Here is a 22991-nt window from a genome sequence, read left to right on the forward strand (position 1 = left end):
TCGTATTGCAGCTGTGTGTATCATCAAGGGAAATACTTGTCCCTTCTCCTCGTGCATAGGTATTCTGGGTTTGAACAGGAACTCATCAGGGGTTCTCATGGTTTTGTCTGCAATGCCTGGCAATCCTGCCATAAGCACATGCATGCCATATGTGAAGATTTCTGTCTCTAACGGTCTGGCCCTCATGACTATGTGTCATGAATATGCTCTAACCATTTTGCATACATTTGAATAGTGCATTTCTGGAGTGGAACATACTATGCCCTCCTCCGTGAACGAGATTGTCATGTTCAACTTTGTCATCAAGTCTCGACCCAAAATATTTACTGGGGTCTGTCGAGAATATAGTAGAGGTACATTCATTTTGCAATCTCCTATAAAGACTGGAAGTGCTTTTGTAAAGGGTACTCGACTGGTCGCTCCTTTAAAACTCTGAGTATCTATGGCCTCACTGGACAAGGAAAATCTGCCTTCACGTATGCACGAGCGCGTCGCACCCGTCTCAACTAGGGAGAAATATTCTTTATCCCTTATAACGACATCCAGCCTGGGTTCCCTGTGAGGGTCTGGTGTCACCGATAGGATAGAACACATCAGGGTTCCCATTGAGCTGTCCTAGCTTATATATAAATTTGGCGCACTGTGTGCTGTTGGATTTCCCCCATTCTCATTGTTACCCCCCACTCCAGGGTTCTGGGTCTGACCTGTGCTCATCGTCTGCGGTAATTGCAACGGTGCCTGTTGGGATTGTCCTTGTGGAAAATTCCCCATGCTTTGTGGTTGCACTCCTTGTGCTTCTTGTTGCACTGTGTGATTCTGTACACCACCCTGCTGTAAAACTGCAGGTAGATTTGTCATGCCTGCTCTTGTTCCTTGACCATTCTGCATCATGCCTTGGTTTCTGCATGTGCGCGCCAAATGCCCTGTCATTCCACACAGCCAACAAACTAAACTGGTGGTCGCCGGATCATTTGCCCATTTGACATATCTTGGTTATCATTTTGCATATTTTGAAAGCCTCCTTGATTATTTTGGAAACCTCCCCGATTGCTCTGCCATCCTCTTCCCCTCAATCCTCTTCCCCTTGGATGAATCCAGCATTACCCTGATTATTCTGCTGCGGACTAGCCACCTGCTGCATGCTTGGTGCAGCTGTTCTCATTATCATGGCTCCCTCAAGAGCATACTTTGACAATTTCTTTTGCACCAATTTCGCTTCCTCACCCTTACGAGTCACTTCCTTTTTGTGATTCTTTTCTTGCAACAGTCTACAATAATGTGCAATGATCAACTGTATTCCAGCCCCAGGTTTGGCTTCGATTCCCAACAATTTCTTGAGTTGTTTCTGCACCGGCTCTGGCAGCCCTTGGCACAGGATATGGTAAAACACAGATATAGATTTAGTCCATGATTCAGGAGTCTCGAGCACCCATGCGTCTTGGAAATTCTTTATATAAATTAACGGATCTTCAGACTCCTTCATTTTTCCAGTCATTATAGCTCACATATCAGAAGTATATGGGTATAATACTTGTAGCGCTTTTGATACTGTGGCTCGACAATTGTTAAATGGTGCTCCGTAATGTGAAGTGTTAATTGTGGTTACCCCAGGGTAGCCTGCTTGTGCCCACACATCGTCTGCTCTCTCACAAAGTATGGTGATCAGGAGACCTTTTATGTCCCCTATAGCTAGCGTGTTGCCTCTGTCATTTTTTCTAACTCATGTATCCATTTTCCGGCTCCCGATGTCAGCATTGGAAGCTTGTTTTTCAAGTTTTCCCGATCCATGTGTGGCCATGGAATATACTGTGGTCTCATTCCGCCCTTCTCGAGCAACGGAAATTTTAATGCGTAACCCTCTCTCTCTTCTCTCATTGTTCTATCTATTGCAGGGGTAATATTCCCGCATCACTGTCTACCTGGCAATGCCCTTAGTCTGTCTACATAGGGTGGCGAAGACACCTGTTACGCTCACCTGGACCCCACAGGGATGTTGATCGGACCCGGACAGCTGCGGTCTCCTTCAACATGATGCGTAGTGCAGAGATGACTGTCTGGACTGGCCCGCCTAGTCTTGTCTGCTGGACCCGAAGAAGTATTTTCCTGCAAGTGGAGACAGGGATTAACCACCTGTGGGTTTTAGTGATGGCCTCCCAACTGTTTTCGCTCTCCCCACTAATCGCCTCGGACATCCCCTTAGTAACCTCACCTTATGTTCGTAAAAGATGAGCTCTCCATCCTGGGCGTCTTGCAGGGGCGCGTAGATACCAGTTACTTCACTGGTTTGAAGGCGTTGGGAGAGTTCCGGTAAGTATTGACTCTGAAGCCCTGGCAGGATTGGTAAGTATCAGGTTCAAAGAGTTCAATGTGCCCGATGTTCACTCTTGTCCCCTTCCTTCCTTCCTTAAGTTGCAACTGAGTTTGTGAGAAGAAGGTCTCGTAGCTGCTGCTGGCGTTCAGGTAACAGTCTGTGTTACCCAACGCTGTCCGGTAACTATTGCATGAGTTAACGTGTTGTTTTTCCTCCCTCTTTACAGATGCGGCATATGAAAATGTGGAGAGTTATGGAATAATACCGCCGGTGGTAAGTCTATAGTGGTAAGAGGTTGTATTTGTTGATTCCCTTGGCTCACCTTGTTTTTTCTTGTGTCCCCTAGGTGCCGGATTACGGCGAAGAAATGATGGAGACAGTGCCAGATCGAAAGATGCTGTGAGAACTGGTGAGTATGGCGCCGTGCTGGAGCTGGCGAAGCGACGCGTGCAGGACTGATGCACTTTCCAGGTCTGGATATGAAATGATTCTGGAATTAGGTGAGGTATTTGAAATAAGTTTGTTTTCTAACCTTGTCCTTTTCTTCTTCTTTATTCTAGGAGCTCCGGATTCGAGGCGGGCGTGGCAGAAGACTGGATGCTGGCTGCAGGCACACGGGCGTGGCAGAAGACTGGATGCTGGCTGCAGGCACAGTGAGCGTCATGCTGCTGGATGCAGAATAACGCGAAGCATGTGCTGCTGTTCGGGTGTGGTTTAAATAGCCTCCAAAGTAGTTCCAGGTAAGAAGTTCCCTAGAGCCACGCCTGAGTAAAAAATAGTCCCTGTAACAAAATAGTCCCATCCAGGCCTCATGTAGGCTTGGACTCTTTTGCAGCATGGTCTGCATCAGGTAAGTAAAGTATATTAGCCTTGCGCCAGACTGATTTCTATGATGAGCCTGGCGCCTAAGGCGCCAGGACTGAACCCAGACAGCCCCTAGCCGGGGCTGCTGAGGTTTAAACAAATGTCTGGATGCCTGCTCCCGGAGCTGAGGGCCTTGGTCCTGATGCCCGGGGGTAGGCATCATGACAACACCCCCCTCTGACCATGAGGTACTTCTTCATATCGGTCAGGCCGTGTGGCAGACTGACGCTCTCGGTATAGGTTCGCTATTATCTGACCACCTTATTCCTTTTTCCCTTGGGAGTCGCCTTTGGCTCCGTCCCTCTTCCTCATTTTCCTCGCGCTCCTCCCTTTCTTAGTCAGACATTGGTTGTCCCCAACTAGTGCGACTTCTTGTATCCTCTTTATTCCTATGATAGCTCTCTATTCCCACTCGGGTGATCTCCACAGTGTCATACAGCTGAGTACTTTCCAGGCCCTTGTCTTCCCCCTCCCCTTGGGGTATTTGTTCAAGCCCCATCTCATCATATATTCTATCGATCGTTTCTCCGATGCTTCTGGTGTCGAAGTCATCGTCAATATTTGTCCTAGACATGCCTGGCACTGAATCGTACGCTGGAAAGAACTCTTCGATGTCTTCCCAATCTACAACTGGAGCGGTTTTTTAACCTCTCTCCCCAGATATTCAAGATCGCGTGCCCTTTGTCTTCGCTTACGTTCTATATCGTCATCAAATTCTTTGCGTTTCTTCGCCTCTTCTCTGACTATCTTCTTCCTTTATCCTTTCATTTCTACATTCATCTGTCTTTCGAATTTCCTCATCTCTGTTTCTTTATCCTTTTTTCAGATACCCTTTGCTCTTCTTCTAACCTTTGCTGTTTCTGTCTGTCTTGATCATAGGCTGCTCTTGGGTTGCTGATACGGGTTGCCATGGTCTCCATTAACACTTCCGCAGCAACAGGTGCTGATGCATGACGTCACAGAGCATGAGGTCCTTTCCTCTTGCTTTTTACTTCACGCGCTTTCATTCACATAAAAAGACCTTAGAAACGAGATGCAGTGTCTCGCAACAGTAAAACTTTCTTGTTACCATGGACCTGTGCATCCCGGCGCCTTGTAAACCATGGTCATAGGTAAATAGGTTTAGATTATAAAAGGCACCATGATCATTCAAAGGAGTTCCACTGATGCCAGGAGCTGCAAGAAGAAGTGCTTGTGTTGTTTTTACATCAGTCTTGTATCTTCAGGCCACCCTACTTATATTTACGCTTTGTCATTTCTGTAGCTCCTGTTTTCCGTGTCACCAGTTACAGAGGGTGTGTGTCCAGTAGCACTCCTCCCTGTGGGCTCAAGTCTCATAGGCTGTTTATTAGGCTGTTGGGCTTGGTCCTTCATGGAGGGAGAGCACAGCGTCTCAAGACCTTCGAGAGTTACGGTCATCGCCAAGAGAAACCTGATTGCTAGCCAGCAATAAAGCATCCACTTTGCATTTCCTCTCCTTATTTTGTTTTCTTTTTTAAAAAGGCATGTCAATACAACTCAACTTACAAACACTGTGAAGAAATGTGTTTAGAAAACACACTATAACTAGAATCTTCTCCCAAGAGCTCAGGAGCTGAGAGTCCATTGCTTGTGTGTGCCCCAGTGAATACTAGGCTTGAGTACACTTACTTAATTTACTCTGGTCTCCTGGACTCTATATCAGTCTCCTGTACATGGACCAGACATTTGCGGCCTGTCTGGTCCCTCAGCTTAGGAAGAACAACAGTGTGCTTTCCAGAAGATGTGCCAGAATAACTCCAGGAAAAAGCTCAAGGTAAGCAGTTGACAAAAACTGGTGGTCCCAAGACCATAATCTTCAACCAAACTACCTGTCATGCTCCTTTTGTCCCTACCCATCTTATAGACAAAAAAGCACCTACATATGGTTTAGCCCATTAAGTGTGCTAAAAACGTCTTTAAATCAGTCACTTAGTCAATAAACATTACCTTGCTGGCAATGCTGCATCCTCCTTACAGGAGAACATCACCAACTAAACACAACCTAACAGCACAGGTTTCCCATCTATCTGCTTCACTTCACATGCCGATTCAAATGCAACAGAAGATGGGATAGCTGCTGCTCAGTCCAAGCCCACTGCTTCAAAAATTAACATCGGCAAGCATCAGACTTGATCCCAGACCTGTGCACTGTACAATACATCAATCTTTAGCCTGAGATATGTTACTTGAACATGGTCTTGCAACCTGGCATGTTTACAAAACTTGAGTTCAGTACACCACCGGTGGAGGGATCAAAAAAGACCACCTGCCTTAGGGTTCCATGAGTTAATATCCCCGCAAAAATATAGTCATACAAAAATATCGCCATATCCACCACCTGGATGGTTGCTGTCTCGACGCTACATGTGGGACGGAACCCTGACTGATAGTCATTTAGGAGGTGAAGTTGTCATTTCTGGAGAGTAGTTGTGTAGCATCTACTTTGTCCAAGATTTTGCCAATAAACAGGAGGTTCGTAATGGGCCAGTAGTTGGCTAGGTTGTCTGGATCTAGGGTTGCTTTTTTCACAAGAGGTCGAATGAGCAAGAAATACATGTTTTCCTGTTTATTTAGTGTAAGTTACCCTTAATAAATTGTACAGAAAGGCATTTGTCTCTACATCTATGTCTGTATCAGATCTTTAGTATAAAGACTTCAGGACAAAGTTCCATAAACAACCATACAATATGCAAGCACCATAATGTCCAAACACCTAGTCATTTAAACACCTGAGAGTGTCGATCAGTGAGAAAGGAGGTCAGCCAGGCCAGAGCCTGATCAGTGATACCCAGGTTACAACAGAGGTGATTGAGTAGAATGGCATCGTTGACCATATCAAAAGCAGAAGAAAGATTGAGGAGAATGAGGACAGAAGGAAGGTTAGAATCAAGGTTAGAGAACAGGTCTTCACAGATTTTCAGGAGAGCAGTTTCCATGCTTCTGGCCGTTGTGAAGCCAGGCTGATGGTCATGGAGACAGCCAACAGATTCAGTGTGAAGATTTTGCTGGGAGATAGCCAGCTTTTCCAAGGGTTTGCCCAGGAAAGGAGTGTTGGAGATCGGGCGATAGTTAGCCAGAGAGGAAGGATCGGCAGAGAGCTTCTTTAGGAGGGGGTCACAAGGGAGTGCTTGAGGGGGGGAGGGGAAGGTTCCAGTGGCAAAGGATTGATTGCAGAAATCGGACATGGTTGGAGGAAGGGTGTCGATGTGGTTCTTGATGGTTCCGGATGAACAGGGAAGAACCTGTTTTGACGAGACTTTCATAGATCGGACTTGTTTAGAAATGTTGTTACAGGTGAACAAGGGAAAGGAAGAGAAGGGAGGAGGAGAGGCGTCCACAGGCAGGCCAGGAGTGGAGGAGGAGGACGAAGAGGAAGGGAGGGTGGACAGGATGTGCTGAGTTTTAGTGATGAAATGAGAAGCCAAGGCTGTACAGAGGGCCTGGGTGGGAACAGGAGGTAGAGACTGCAGAAGGATTGTCCAGCTCCTTGCAGATTCTGAAGAGTTCGGTCAAGTTGTTAGATATCGCAGAGACCCAGGTTTGGATGTGTGCTCTCTTCTTGGTGAGGACAGAGTCTGTACTGCCTTTGGAGCAGGCAGCAGGCCAGTTTGTCAGAGGGTGCACCTGTTGCCCTGCACTTCCTCTCAGCCACCCAGCCGCCCCTCAGCCAATGTACAAGTTGCTTCCCACGTGCATCGTGCAATGACATTCAATTTATTTACCTACATCTGCAACTATATTATGATATTTAAAAATTACTTAAGTGCTACAACAATGCCAGTCTAGTGGCTACAACTGCACATTTTATAGAGATGCAAGGCAAGATAAAATGCAGAGATACAATCAAAATCAAGAGGAACAATTCCAATGGAAAAGCTGGTCTTACAATGAACCAACACACTAATAATGTTGTGCAGTGTAGAGCAGGGCCCAGAGCATTTGAAATCTCAGAATTCACTCTTGAGAAGCTGAGACCTGCCTGGGTCGACTGAAGGGGGTAGCAAGACCTTGGGTTGTATTTGTATTTTGTATTTATTTATTTATAAAGCTCACCAGGCCCAAAGGCATCCGGGTACATCGCATGCTTAGGTTACATCATGGTATGAACAGACAACGCATTACAAAGATTTACAAGGAATTGCATAGAGAATAATATACATACATGTTTCATGTTACAGGATAGCTGGTTGCATATTTACAAATGGGTGAAACTGTGAGCCGTCACAAGGGTGGTGGTGGCTAGTGGGCGGAAGGGGGCAAGTCCTTGGCAGATAGCCAGGTTTCGGCCATGTTTTTGAAGGTCTGGAAAGATGGTTCAGCTCTTAGTAGGCAGGGGAGCGAGTTCCAGAGTTTGGCCTCCATTACTGGGAAGCTGGTCCCGCCAGATCTTTGAAGGTTGAAGCAAGGTATGGATAGGAAGTTAGTCTGGGCACTTCTGAGGGGTCTGATGGAGGTGTGGATGGAGAATCTGTTGGCCAAGTAGTTTGGTGCTTGGTTAGTGAGGCATTTGTGTGTGAGAGCAAGTGTTTTCATGGATATTCCTTGCGCTACTGAGAGCCAGCGAATACTTCATTTGGTGTCCAAGTTGTGTTGGTTTCTGGGAATATTTAGTGCGGCTCTGATGGTGTTATTTTGGATGGTTTGTAACTTATTGATATTGCAGACGTTGGTGTCAAGATAGAGGGTGTTACAGTAATCAATTTTAGATATCACCAGAGTCCTGGTTAGTGTAGTACAGTTGGCTGGAGATAGGAAAGGGTGACTGGCTGTGATGAGTTTACAGGTGTAAGCAGCAGTGGAGGAGACCGCGTTAGTTTGTCTAGTCAAGGGTAGGGTGGAATCAATATAGATACCCAGTGTTTTAGTGTCCTTGGAGATCTTAATGGTGTTGCCATCAATAGTGAGGGATTCAAACAAGGGGGTCTAGTCTGCTGAGTCTTTGGTGAGAGCCGAGGATGAGAGCTCTCTCTTTTTGTCATTCAGACAGAGTCCGTGTTGCGCCATCCAGGCTTAGATAACTTGGTAGATGGAATAAACAGCAAGAGAGCCAGTGGTGTAGTCTCCTGTGATAGGGATGAGTATCTGGGTGTCGTCAGCATAATTCGTATATGTGACACTCAGAAAGTCCAAAATATTGAATAGTGGCTTTGGAAAAACGTTGTACAAAGTAGGGGAGACACATGATCCTTGTGGTACTCCACAGGTGACTAGTGAGGGTTTAGCTGCGGCAGCGGGGGAGAAGACCCTCATGGATCTGTTTTCCAGGAATTAACTGATCCAGATCGTTGCTTCATCAGAAAAGTTGGAAGCTAGTTTGAGGTGTCGACAGAGTATTTGGTGGTAAAAGTTATCTTTTTGGTCTTTGATCTGGGTTTTAAGATCAATGAGGGCAGTTTTGGTACCATGCTGCGGACGGAACCTGGATTGCCTCAATCCCAAAGGTTTGTTAGATTCAAGGTACTCTTGGATCTGTAGGTAGGCAGCTCGATAGAGGATTTTTAGCAGAAAAGGCACTGTAGTGATAGGCCTGTAGTTGGTTGGTATATTAGCATCCAGTGATGGGTTTTTTAGGAGCAGGATAACCCAGGCGTCCTTTAGATTGTCAGGGACAACCCCAGTGCTGAAGGAGGAGTTTATAAAAGTTGTAATAAAAAGGAGCTAGGTGATGAGAGGCCTCTTTAATAATAGGAACGGGGCATGGGTCTCCCTGGCAGTTGGTTGGTTTGAGGCTGTTAATAATATTTTGAACTTCCATGACAGATAGAGGTGAGAAGCTGAAGGGTTTCAATGAGTCAAGGCTAGGGTTATTATTGACCTTATGGGTATTAGGTAGTGGGTTAAACTGGAGACTATTTTTTTGTCATTAATTTTGGTTTGGAGAGAGGCTATTTTCCCAAGGAGTGCATTTTGAATATTGGCACACCAGGTGCTGTCTTTAGTGTAAGTGTCGGGAGTGGTGACAGGGGTTTCCAGCTCTTTTAGTATACTGAACAGCTCTTTGGTATTAGATTTGGCTTGTTCAATGTGTTTGTTGTAGGTGTCTTTTTTCGCTTGAAGTATAGCTTCTGTGTAATTTAAGGTGGCAAGAGTAATGCTGGCTTTATTTGTTTCAGTGGGATTACTTTTCCAGCGTGCTTCAAGGTTGCATTTTTCTTTGCGTAGGGTTCTTAGCTGAGGCATAAACCAAGAGTTGAGGTGAGCTCGAGGTTTGGCCTTTCTAAGTTTGGAAGGGGCAATGTGGCCAAAGGCTTTCAGCATGGTCTGATTGAATGTGTCAGCCAGGACCATCGGGTCAGTGCATGAAAGTGCCCGTTCGTTGAGAATCGGGAGGATTAGAGGGAGGAGTTTCTCACAGGTTATGTTGCGCTTATTTCTGGTGGAGATCGCAGGTGGGACTTTAGGGGTGGTAGTGATGGTTCTGGCAAGGATGTTAAAGGTGATTAGGTGGTCGTCTATCCAAGCACAAGGTGGGTTGGATTCAACATTAATTTCACAGATTAGGTCGGCTAACCAGTCAAGGATTCTACCCTTGTCATGTGTAAGCTCGTTAATATGTTGTGTGAAGCCTGAATTGGTAAAAAGATCATTGGATTCTAAGAGACCAAAGTTAAAGTCACCTAGTACAATGATTTGAGATTTGGTTGTAGTGTTGTCTGCAGGATAAGTCTTCAGCGAAGGTGGATAGTGGGCCCGGGGTCTTGTATATGAGATGGAACGTAATAGTCTGGTTTGGGGTGAGGGCTAATTTAGCTGTCAGCACTTCTGCAGAGGAGATTTGATGCATATAGGAGATGCAGAAGTTTAAAGAATTTTTATGTATGATGGCAATGCCACCTCCTTTGGATTGGCTGGTGTTACGGTCGTGTCTAATGATATTATATCCTACTGGGATAGCTAGTGAGAGTAACGGTCCTGAGGCAGCATGGAGCCAAGTTTCAGTGATGGCGATGAAATCAAGGTTGTGTGTTATGATGAGGTCCGCCATATCTAGAGCATGGGCAGGGAGGGATCTGGCGTTGATTAATGCCCCTCTGATTGAGTGTTTAGGAGCAGGAGTGGTGATCATGTCGAGGTTCTTGACCAAGGTCGATGTGGGTGGAGTAGTGTCGGTAGTGGTAGTAGGTGATATGTAGTTATTGTGTCGGGTAGGGATTAGAAGGTGTTGAGAGGCGTGAGAGAGTCTGGCGCCAAGTCTAGAATTCCTTATTGGGATCGTGCATGGATGGTTCGGTGCAGGTCTGGTGGCAAAGTGTTGTAGCCAGAGGGAAGGGTTGTTATGGTATGGGTTTGTGGAGAGAGAAGGGGTGGCCATAACTGTGGTAGTGTGGTGGGGTGGGTTGGCAGAGGAATCGTACTGAGTTTATGGGTAAGTGCAGTGAGTAGTGTGAGGTAAAGAGTAGATGCCACAGCTGATAAGAGTGGCCTGAAGGGTGGTTGCAGAGCAGAGTGATTGGCCGCTGGGCGCGTGTTTTGCCAGTGCGGAGTGACAGTGCAATTGTATGAGTCTGCAGGAGGGTTGGGGAAGGTGGAGAGTGCTGGGCAGAGGTAGGACTATTGTCAGGGCGCTACAATGTAGTTAGAGCTAGGTGATAACCAAATTCAGTTTCAGCCAAGGTGAAAACCAAATGCAGTTTCAGTTCGGGGCAATCAAAATGCAGTTTCAGCACGGTGGCAACCAAATGCAGTTTCAGGACGGTGGCAACCAAATGCAGTTTCAGTTAGGAGGCAATCAGATGCAGTTTCAACTAGGTGGCAGGTGACATGAGAAGTGGCAAGAGAAGGCAATTGTCTAATACGATTATCGTTGGTGAGAAGACACAGTAGGATGGTGATACCCACTTAGAGTGGCGAACAAGCACAATAGGTTAATGCAGTCTACTTAGAATATTGTGCGAGTAGGATAGATAGGTGCAGCATACTTTAAAGCACAACACACAATGAAATAATACGGTATGCTTCATGTGGCACAATGAGCACAGTGCGCTAGTGCAGGGTCCTTGCAAAGACATAGAAAGATTGAAGAGGTGAGACGGTGTAGTGATCAGTCAGAGCCATGGCTTAGTTGGGAGGGCACAGGGCTGTTGTAGGTAGTGACATGGTAAAACTTAGTTAAATAGTCAATGAGCTGATGGCATTTTGCAGAGTGTTCGGGTCTGCTCGATGCAGAAGCATGGATGAATGCGTTAGGTCAAGAGTGATGGTAGATAGGGTGCGTTCTAGAAGCAATCTGGTATAGGAATGCAAGGTATGATGCTCGGCTGTGACAGTGTGTATAGTAGAGCCAAAGCGTAGCGAGGGTGCACAGGGTTACTGTGGAGTGTTTTACTTACAGCGAGGAGACGATGGGCAGGAGGGTCATTAGCCTGGGCGCGTTCACTACGTGGTGGAGGGCCTCGGGAACAGCCTAACCGGCCGTACGGTCCCGCCGGCAACGGACAGGCACAGGACAGGTAAGGTCCTTGATGCATGGTCCTTAGGGAGATGGGCCTGCTTACGCCATCCGGCACTGGATTGGTGCAGATACAGAGGAAGGCAGACAATCAGGCTTCCAATGTCGGCATGGACGTTCTAGTGCTTCAGGAGTCAGGCGGACGAAATTGTGGCGGCATTCTTGGCATGCACCACAGCCTCGTGCAGGGTAATGGAGACAATATTCAAACACTTGTTGGGAAGTGGTGATCTGCAGTGGGGGCGGCAAGCGGAATGTAGTGCGGCGTCTTCAGGTGCTCTTGCGATGTGAATCGCATTGGTGGAGGGAATTTCAAACGAGTCACTTGTCTTTAAGCTAGGTGAAGCCCATTGGCTTACCTAGTGATGGCAGCATGCTCCGGTGAGTGAATCACTGCTCCTGCAGTGAGGTGGAGCTCCTGCTCGACCGGGAGTGATACGAAAATGCTGGGACACAGGCACAGGACAGGTAAGGTCAGGTAAGGTAAGGTTGTGGATATTTGCCACTGGTCACATCATGAAATGTAAGTCAATCGTCAATAAAATGCAAGTTATTGCATTGCTAATTTCCTTGGTAAATGATTTAAAAGCAATATCACAAAGTAAGGTTCTGGGTGTTTTTAAATCGCAAATGATTAATTGGGCCTGCAAAAATGGCTTACATTTTATTCTGTGCTTTTCATACAATGTGCCTTACAATTGACTTTGAAAGAATAGTGTGCGCGTAAGCGCATTTATAAATCACAAGCATAAAATGTAACACTCCTCAATCTTATCTTTTATAGGAATAACCTGATAACAAAATATCACACGGTAGGCCGAAACAGGAAGCGTAATGGCTTTTACAACTGCCAATAAAAGATAGGTTTGTGGACAATGTAAGGTGTAGTGTGTGTTAAAATGTTAGCATGCTGAGTCATGTGTTGATCTAGATCTGAATAAAAGGTTCCAAGAGCACCCTGAACCAGCATGGAAAAAACAATTTGCATGGCCAGTGCAGGGTTCTTCTCAACCAATAACCCGAGAAAAGCTTGAAAAGAACATAACCCATTCACCTCGTCAAGAAAGGTGTTTCATCCAGTTTCAGACTGTAACTGTGCCCTCCTCTCAACACTGCCACTAACCACCAAACCTGCTAGAAATAGTTGAATGAATCTGAACAAGGCGTTGACTCCAGAGCATACTTACGAGGCAGCATTTCTGAATTGTGCTGCTCAACTGCTCCCTAAAAGTTGATCAGGGAGACTTGTTTGTTTTATTTGAGTTCATAGGGGTACATCACTCACCGTTATAAAACGAATCTTTAGTGACATGGTCACCTCTGGAGCCTCATTCAAGGAGGAGATGTGGGGCTCCTGTGAGCACACTTCTGGACTTATCACAAAGGGGACATTTTGATGGCTAAATCGGCTAATTTTAAAGTCAACAACTGAAGTATTGTTGCTGAGGAGAAAACTTGGGACCTTCCATCTCTTTGTCAAAATGCGATATATCTTCATTAGATGTACAGATTAAAAAAGGGCACCTTGGCTAAACTATTCTGGAACAGAAGGTTTGAACTAAAAAAGATGGTAGCTTTAAAACACTAGTGATGTAGTGTCAGACCATTCTTACAGTTGATTTTGATTCGTAGGTTTTATACAGGTGTTATTAATAAGCACAAACTCATATTCTATATGTCCCTTCCTCTGTCAAATGTAACTTTGAGGCAATCATTGTGCTGGGACAGACAGACTATAACATTATCCAAGTGATCTTTTGGGGCAAGAAAGATGATCAAGACTTCAGAAACTAAGTTTTGGTCAGACCAAATACACATTTTGACATGGAGATGGACAAGGCCCCCTAGAGACAACTACATTATGGGTGAGTTCAGGGTAATGATTGTAGATAATACTAATAACAGACTTGGTACATGCAATTGCGGATTAAATGAAACACAATCACGTGTAATATTGTATTATTTGCATTGTGACTCGATTTCTACAAACCAATTTTTATTGAGCACTTTTCACAACAATGTATTTTGTTAAAAGAAAATCTAAATATTTAGTTTTAATTTCAGTCCTGAAAAACAGTTTTTAAATAGAAGTGGTTCAGATAATAACATGTAACAGAGCACTGTGCATTCCCTAAACAGTGAACACGAAGTGAGCTCTAATGGGATGCAGTCATATTGAGGTCAAGCAGTAGCTCCAGGTATAGGATAGAAAGAGAAGAAAGAGTTCAGCCCTCAGAATATGATAGAAGAAATTGAAGAATGCATGTTAGAACGTAGGAAGCCATAATGTAGTAAGTCCATTTTATTCACGTAGCCTAGAGCTGTGAAAAGGCATCCCATGAAAATCTAAATAACGATTATAGGGCAGTCTGTTGGAAAAAGAAAGACTAATTGTCTCAGGTGAAAATAAAATACTGCCTATGGCTATCCTCAAATTAAAGGCCAATTTGACTTTTACAATTACATTTGAAAGAACACAATGTTGGAAATCGTAACTATTTTGAAAGATGCCTTCATAATAATATTATGAAAACTATACCACGAAGTAATGCATTTTAATTTAAGTTGATCTGTGTATTCCAGCCTAAACCTCTCACATGCACCTGTAAAAGAACATATACAATGTATGCATAGTTAAGAAAATCAACTATAAAAAGGTCTTCACATAACTTTTCTTTCAATAGAGAGAAATTTCAATTACAACAAAATATAATAGTAATAATAATTTGTGTCCTTTCATAGCACTTCATGCCGCATTCCTCCAGCTTTTAAACACTGTAATAACAGGTCCTATACACAAAGATACCCTAACCTAACAGCGACACATAGAGACACACTTAGAAAAAAATGGAGAATGGTAATTGCTCTAACAGGGACCAGGTTTCAAGGTTCTACATATAACTCACAGTAATGCACAATCTCATCAGGGAAAAACACAAATCAAATGGGCAATACAAGAAAAACATTTCAATGTGCTCCAGGGATGTTGCCTAATTAATATCTGCAAAAAACACCTTCTGAACATAATACTCTTTAATTCTCCAACATGACCCCTCGACAATCATATGTCATTGAAAACCCATCGATTTCTCACCAAAAGTTTATCAACTCAACACCACTGGTCACTGATGAGAGAATTTGCATTGTCCCATAATAATCTACAATAATAATAATAATGCATTTCTTATATAAAGTTACACACCCATGGGTCTCAGAGTGCTGAAACAACAGAAGACATTATTATCCAAAACTGGACTACTGTAACGTCCTCCTACTAGGTACCTCCGCCAAAAACATTAATGGACTCCGGATTGCCCAAAACAATGCTTTGAGAGCAGCCCTCAATATTCCAAAGAGGGAACACATCTCCTTAGCAAGACAAAATGCACACTGGCTCCCAGTCAAAGAGCGCATCCAGTTCAAGACTCTCACCATTACACATGGATGCATATCCCAATCTGCCCCTAGCTACCTCAATGAACGGATACATCCAGTCCAATCGTCAGACCCAAAAGGGGCCTATATGCCAACCAACTCGCAATCCCAAACTTCACTAGAGTCAAAGCTGGCGGCTCAAGTTTCGAAGTCCTAGCGCCAAAAGCCTGGAACTCCTTACCGCCCAAACTAAGAGCCGAAACATCCCTCATAGCTTTCAGAAAAGCTCTGAAAACCACCCTATTTAAGTGAATCCCACCTATAATTCTATTCCATGCAACAATGTCTGTAAACCACAACTTTACCATGTTCTCGGTTCCCATGTAACCTTGGAACCACAGCCATGCCTCTAACCAAGTTCACCATGTTTAGTAAATTCTCTTGTAACAGCGCCACGATGCCCGAGGACAGCTGCTGCGCTTTAAAAAATGCAAATAAATAAATAAATCCTACAGAGTGGTACTCAATTTATCAACCTCAGAAGGATGAGTTGACCATGCCAGGATTCTAACCTGCCACAGCAGGCTGCGCACAGATATCTGGGGCAAGTGCTCAGCTCATTGTGGTATCTGACAAGCTATATGGTGATGTCAATAATGGTGATATCGTGATTTAGTCAGTCAACAAAAATATACATCTAATTCGAACATAACTTCAACCAGCATACAATCCCAAAAAGTAAAACAAAACTCACTTCCCATCTTCCACCACCTTATACCATTGGATCTACTCGTGCGCTGAACCAAAGGAGTGAAGAATGTGGTGCCAGGGGCTTCAGATGGCTACTCACAAGAGGTGTCATGCACTACACTTCTGTTTCAAATCTATCAAACACGTAATGCAATCCAGGTACAACACCTACTTTTATCATAACTCCACTTAGGAGATCCACCAGGCTGTTTACGCAAGTAATACTAAACACTGCATGAAATGTCTTACCACCACTGTCTTCTCTGCAATTCTCTGTCCAGCAGGCTTACGCTAGGGAACCACCATTCATCCGAACTATATGTTACCCAAAGAGATCACATGAGTGGCCACCTCTGCATTGGGTTCTGAAACCACACCAGGGAACTTGAAATTCAACAGACCGGTCACTGGGACCTAGCATCTGCTGGTACACCAAATCCTTTCGATGAACCACTCAGACAAACAGCAGAAGTAAACTGCCCTCTAAAATTCACTCCACCCATATCTTGATTCACCACCTTTAGTCTATCGAATAAAAAAATAATTTTCCTCTGACTTGTCACTCAGAGACACAGACAGAAATCTCAAATTCAACTGGAAAATCAGGTGCGTCAGTGCCTTATTGGTGGTTAAATAGAGCATTTATTTGCAGATTTAGTTTAAACATAAACATTTAGGTAAACATAGAATTTCCAGACAGGATATCTCGTCATCGGACCTTCAGACCATAATGTACAGCTCCCTGTAGAATAATCAGGTGACCAGAGTCTAAGATGCTTACTATTGTAGTCTGTAGCATTTGCAAACTTAGCGTTTCCACTAACACATTCCACATTCTCATTATCACTGAAAGCTGGCCCACTGACAGTTCTGTATTCACAATGAGCTACTAACGTCACCACACAAAATCATTCTGATAAAAGATGACAAATAATATGAGCTGGGATTTCCAGGATTCAAAATGCTGAGATTGTATGCTCTGAAATCTCTGATGCACTGAACACGAACACTGAATAAACAGTTTCTCAAAGGGTGCTCAGTTTGAACAATTCGGTCATTGTTACCATTATTTATCAGGAGTTACCTGAGCTACGCCTTCCTCTCCAAAGAACATCAAACAATTATTCTTTGTTGTGTTGAACAGAATTTACATTTTTGCTTTGCCCTCACAGCTCAATATTAGAAAACCATCCTGCTGAGATGACAATCAGTCATCTTAATGCACCGACACTGACACCAGAGTTCACATCTGTCCGAGATCCCTCATTTGGGCACAATCCAGAAATACAAAAAAGCAACGAAAATGTAATTTCCTTATTATATTATATGTAGTTAATGCTATTTAAGCAGATGAGGAGAAGTAGCTCCTTCTAGTGTATGATTTAAAACTTGACAGACATGTGGCTGGGTATCCCCCACTGCCTGTGCATTTCATATCCCAAGCCACTTTTTCAAAGGCAACACCATCATATCCTTGCTCTGGACATTCGGTGTAAGCTAAAGTATCCTACGATTTGTAGCATGGCATCATTTATTCCATACCAATAATACATAATCAAAATATCATTTTGATTGCATCTGGTAATAACGTGCAATTAATCTCTTTGGAAACCCATGCATGTCTGGTTTGAAGAAGGGAGAGTAACCATGATTTTCCAAACTAAGGTCTAATTCTGGGTTTATATAGTCGCTAAGATAACAAACAGTTAAACCAAGTTGTCAACATGGAGAAACTAGGGTCTATCCATGTTGTCACAAAGTCAGCCATGAGTTACTCCGATCTTCGTAGGCAATCTGGGAATCCAATACTCAGTAGTGCAACTTCACGTATGATCTGACCACTTTCTGTTCTCTTTTTAAATATATAAACGTACCATCTACACCTCTTTTTCGAACTGAAAACTCAAAGGATGTAATATAATTAGCACTGGACTCAAACTATGAGAGACTTCTTTTCATCCTATAGAATAATATAATTAACATACTCCACGTGGTTCTGATTTAGCTACATAACAAGACCACCCATAAGCTAGAAAGGGGTTGGAGCACAAGCAGAAAGAAGGCAGACAAATGTAATGTCAAGATATATGCCATAGCCCATTGGACAGTGTAAAAAAGGAGCACTGTAAGCATTCTGAATATCCTGCACTTTTGAAGACCCAAGGAACTCTAGTAAATTGTTAATAGTTTACATTAAGGTCACCAATCAAGAAATAGTCATTAGCGCCCTGGTGTGGAGCACTGGCTAATCACGATGCTTGGATTGTGGACTGTGTTCATAAGTATAAGCTTGAGTGCAGCTTGGCCTAGAACCCCTGCCCTTTATGTCACTTCACCCCCGCACTGCCAACTGCTCAGAAACACCTTTGCGAACTGTGAGGACCACACATAGGCACAAAGGGGTTCTTTAAATGAATAGAGGAACAAGTCATCTTACTCCAGCATTTCAGAAGCTGCACTATACTTCTAAAGTCCCTTTTCTATGTTGATAACCACGTTGTCTTCAACAAGGACAACAACATACTTTAAATGTACAGTGTGGCTTCAGTGATCCCTGAGGAAGACTTAATTTTTCCTTTTTCTCACAAAAAACCCCAATCACCTTCGTGTGAACTTTGTGAGTGCTAATGGCGATATTCACCTCGGTGACAGGCCGTTACCAGCAGGGTCAGCATGGCGTCTCAGTCAATATTGTCACAATAACATTGCTTGGACCCCAACAGCACTGTTAATGATTGCCTGACTTTCTTTGAACAAGAGATAGGCATCATTGGGAAATCCACAACAAAGAGCTGGTGACCCTGTATGCTATGCAAAGATCCTCTTAAACTGATGAAATTAAACAACTGCAGTGGACAGTAGAACCTTGCTTGGCAGCTGTCTTCCGGTATCTCTATCCCTTTTCATAATGCTTTGTTTGCACATCAATGTCCATCTCCCCCACAGGGTTTTCCTTCCGAACCTACTCAACATGCCCTAGTCACTCCCCCATTGCATAAACTTCAGCAGATCCACACCTGTAATTGAACTATCAGTGCAGTTCGAGGCTGCTGTAAGTTACCAGGATCATGGAGAGAGAGAGCAATAATAAGGAAACTAAAACAGAACTTCGAAACCAGGGAGCCCTTACAATACCAGCCCTCTGGTTCCAAGAGCAATTTGGCCAATTTGTTGAACAGCTTTATTATCAGTGTTAGACAAATAAGCAAGACACATAAAACAATCAAAGACTCATACAATATGTACAAATACATATTTAGACATGTTCAGATTAAAATCAAAATGTGTTTTTGATCCAACCAATTGGTGACATGGTGCAGATCGATAGTATCACATCAATGTTTAGTTTGACCACAGTGTTAAAATACACTACTACAAATGTACAGACTAGAGTTAATAAAATCTTTTGAAAACAGTTGTACCTTACTCTATATCTTGGAAACTGCATTTATACATAAATAAAACTCATGTCTTACTTAGCTCTTGTAAACCAGGATTTCACAATGTCAGAAATTAGATGTGCAGTCATCACACACTTGCTGCCACGGCAACACACAGTGATTGCTTCTTTAATCATATTAATGTCGAAGCTACAGAATAGTGTAATAAGAAGCGATCTCCTTAGTGAATGATACCTCAGGCAGAATAATAGGAAGTGGATTAAGTCCTCATTTGCTTCAGGGCAAAACCTGCAGCAGGTATTTCTATTGTTTATTGGTTTCCACCTAGCTGTGTTTTGAGCCAAAGGCAATGTCCCCAGCCTCATCTTCATGTAGCGGTTAGAAGCCACCTCTTCCAAAAACATTTCTAGGCCAAGGCTGTTTTTTTGTTGATAGATAACACTGTGGGGATATACTTATCCGTGATTTTGTCATGATGTTAGTAATGAAATATTAATTACACGGGTGCTTTATCACGCCCAGGGTTGTTTTACTAATATTGCCATGGCGATTCCAGCGGTAAGCCATATCCAATGCTAGGCTGATGACGTGACCCTGCAGAGTTAAGCACATCATCCATGTACTCCCCATAGGCGGCTAGACTGGGTCAGCTCCATCGTTTGGGGGAACCTTTCCTCAAACCCTACACTTCTGTTATCAAGTTCCAATCTTACTGCATCATTTGGGGCACTTACAGGAAGAGATAGCGGGGACTTTCATATATCGTTTTCTGCTGTTTCTAGTGGGTGCAGATGAGTCACTACGCAGAAACGAAAAGAGGGGGGAAGGCGGATGAAACACTAGATAGTATATCTGCAAGCAGTGCTTTTTGTGTTATCCGATTGGCAACGTTCGGGAAGCAATACAATACGAAAGCATAAATATTCCCCCACCACATACAGACATTAATTTAACGGAAACTAAATATCTTCTTACCTGCCAGAGATGATATATTGATAATGGTTCCGCCTTCGCCTCCATTTTTTTTGCTCATGTGCTCTAGGGCAATGTAGGTCCCTCGGATCACTGAGATCTGGTAGGAACACAAAAGAACAGCGGTGTTGAACTCGGTTACCTAAGGGCAGCTGGACATGCGCAGTATGCCTACAGTGGGGCTATCTGGGATCAGAATGCACGCAGAGATTCATAAATCCATTTCAGAAGAACGCAGATAGATTCGTTTAATTTAAACACCCCATGGCCTAGATACTGAGCTTAGTTGCAAAAGAGAATGCAAGTCTCCGAATGTCCCCTTCGTGGGATGCTTTGCCTGGCTGTTTATAGAGCAGCGAGCTGCACAGGGAAGCAGCACCATGTCCTCCTGTTTGAACCCTGTCAGGTTGTGCCCACTGATGAGGATGTTGTGACATGCCTGCACTGAATCTGTGTGTTCGCCTCTTGTTGATTCATGTGGTTAATGAGTTCGAAGATCTGCACGCTCTGCTGTCAGCTCATACCTATGTGCCCGTTCTTAATGTGATGGTGAAATATCTTCATGGCTTCGCTTCATTTTATGGGCACTGATTAGACTAAATGACTCAATAATTTTACCTTCCTCAATTATACTAAATTATTTTTCAGATCCTATTTTCCAGTGAGTCAAGAGCCTATTTGGGTTGCTTATAACATTAAAATGCAATCCTTTTTGGTTTAACTTTTGAAGGGGATCAAACCCTCTTGATGCCTGTTGAAACGTTGCATAGCATTGGGTGACTGGCGAAAGCATAAGTGGTGGCAGAAGAGCTTGAGGCGTCTGGACGCCATAGGATTCTGCTACTGCAGCATTTCCCGGCAATTTCTGGAGGAAGTTGCTTCTAATGCGCAGTTTGGAGGCACAGGGCCTCGGTAGAAGTTCAGAGGTAGCAGTAAAACAAGCAGCAATACAATTAAGGTTGGTAAACCTTTAAGCAGCAAGACTTTCTACATGTGCATGCCTGCATTATCACCAGAAATAGTGGTAATGGCGTCAGTAATATTGAAATCAGTGGTAATATCGCCATCCTCAAATGAAGCCCAATGCGACTTCTGCACAGTGAAAAATGGGGATCTCATTATTAGGTGGAGACACCAGTGTTCAGATTGGTGGTAATTGGAATTCCATTTGGTGGTATTAGCAATATAAATACCGCCACACTTGTTTGTTTGTTTATTTATTTGTTTGGTAATGCGCGCCAAACCCATTAGGTAGCCGGGCGCAGTAGAGGTCAAGAAAGCTTAAACTTGGTTACAAATGAGTACATAGAAGCATATAATATACAAAAAACAGTTTGAAAATAGGCTGCCATGGTAGCTACAGTGGCATACAGAAGGAAGCAAGTTAAGAGAACATGCAGCAGAGACAGGAGTGCAAGGTACCGAGAGGGTAAGCTAACTTGTAGTGATGCTCACAGGTTTAACTCGAGTGTCTTTTCTCAAAGTAAACACATTTGTAACATTCAGATGCCTCCCTTCATGGGGCAGTGATCAGAAACAGTCCTCCCTAGGCCCTGCAGAGGGGATCGCCATCCATTTGCTAAACCTAAATGGGTTGTGCATTTCGGAGATCACTCCTTCCGACTCAGGAAGGATTCTGGGCCTGTGTATAGCAGATAGAAACCTATAGTTTATCATAAAGAGTAGCGCCTACCTACCCGTGCACCTGCAATGACAGCCGAGTGACTGTAACTTATCAGCCCTTGGCTCAGGGTAATGGTCACATTCATAGTCTACAATAAAAGTCAGTGCCTTAAGACTGGCCAGCATGCTTTGATAAACCTGGACATACTGTCCAAAAGTAAAAGTCACACACAACACGTGCACCTACTATTGGGAACACAGTGGCAGTAAGGCATCTATTTCAAACTGTAGCCCATGTTTGTATCTAGATAAAACCTATAAATCCAATTGGACATTTTTAAAACATCAGTGAGGTGGGTTTTAGCAATATACCTTTACTGAGCCAAGACCTATTTTGTGGATTTGACGTCAGCGGCCTGGAGCGTGAGAAAAGTAACACCTATTATTGAGGCAACTCATTTTAAAGCGTGTGCTATGAAGGCCTTCAGCATCTTAAATATTATGTTTCTGTTTGCTTTAGTGAGAGTTTGCAAAGGTGCTAATGTAGCAAGTTAAGACGCTTTACTTTTCGATTGTGTTTGTGGTTGAGAATTGCCACATGTACAAGGTATTGAAAATGATGCTTCTGAGAAGTCAGATAAGTTGATGGTGCATGTAAAACACAACACAAGTCAGAATTGGTGTCCCTACTGGAACCACCAGTGGCTGAGGTGCTTGATGCAGAGGGTGATGAAACGAAGCAGAGTGAAAGAACATGCCAAGCAACAGCATGGGAGCCCACAGCTCTGGGGATGGGAGGGGAGGATAGAGAAACATAAATGAGAGGGGATTGGAGATGACAATATTCACTGCCACAGATATATCCCAAGATATTGTGACAGTAGGATCTAGAAGGGGTTGGGTAGAGCAAGGCCTTACACTGCTTAGGGTACAGACAAGGGATGTTGCAGCTTCTTAGAAGCAGCAATGGGGACCATGTGGGTTCTGGTAGTAGAAACTAGGATGACTGCTCCAGCTCCTATCCCACAAAGATGTTTTCCCAAAGCATTTGACTTGAGAAGAGTCATTGAAATATTTAACTGCAAGGGAAAGATGGTGCTGCTGGTATGAGGGGAGGGGCTAAACCAGGTTTTATGGGTTTCTGCCACCAATCAAATCAAATGTTCCTCTGTTTTGTAGGCACAATCTAAGGTGAGTCATGATGCATTCAGGTCACAAAAGAAAT

The 22991-nt window shown here is 43.8% G+C and overlaps 1 protein-coding gene across 1 annotated transcript in view; it reads right to left on the bottom strand.

Annotated features, from left to right (window-relative positions):
• HPGD (15-hydroxyprostaglandin dehydrogenase) overlaps positions 1-22991 on the bottom strand; it is a 541068-nt gene that overhangs the window by 316332 nt on the left and 201745 nt on the right. The window contains exon 4 of the mRNA XM_069631435.1: positions 20147-20243. Within this exon, the coding sequence (XP_069487536.1) occupies positions 20147-20243 (97 nt within the window). The remainder of the gene's footprint in view (positions 1-20146; positions 20244-22991) is intronic.

Source organism: Ambystoma mexicanum, chromosome 6q (genome assembly GCF_040938575.1).
Source record: "Ambystoma mexicanum isolate Mex_15411 chromosome 6q, UKY_AmexF1_1, whole genome shotgun sequence".
Classification (NCBI taxonomy): domain Eukaryota; kingdom Metazoa; phylum Chordata; class Amphibia; order Caudata; family Ambystomatidae; genus Ambystoma; species Ambystoma mexicanum.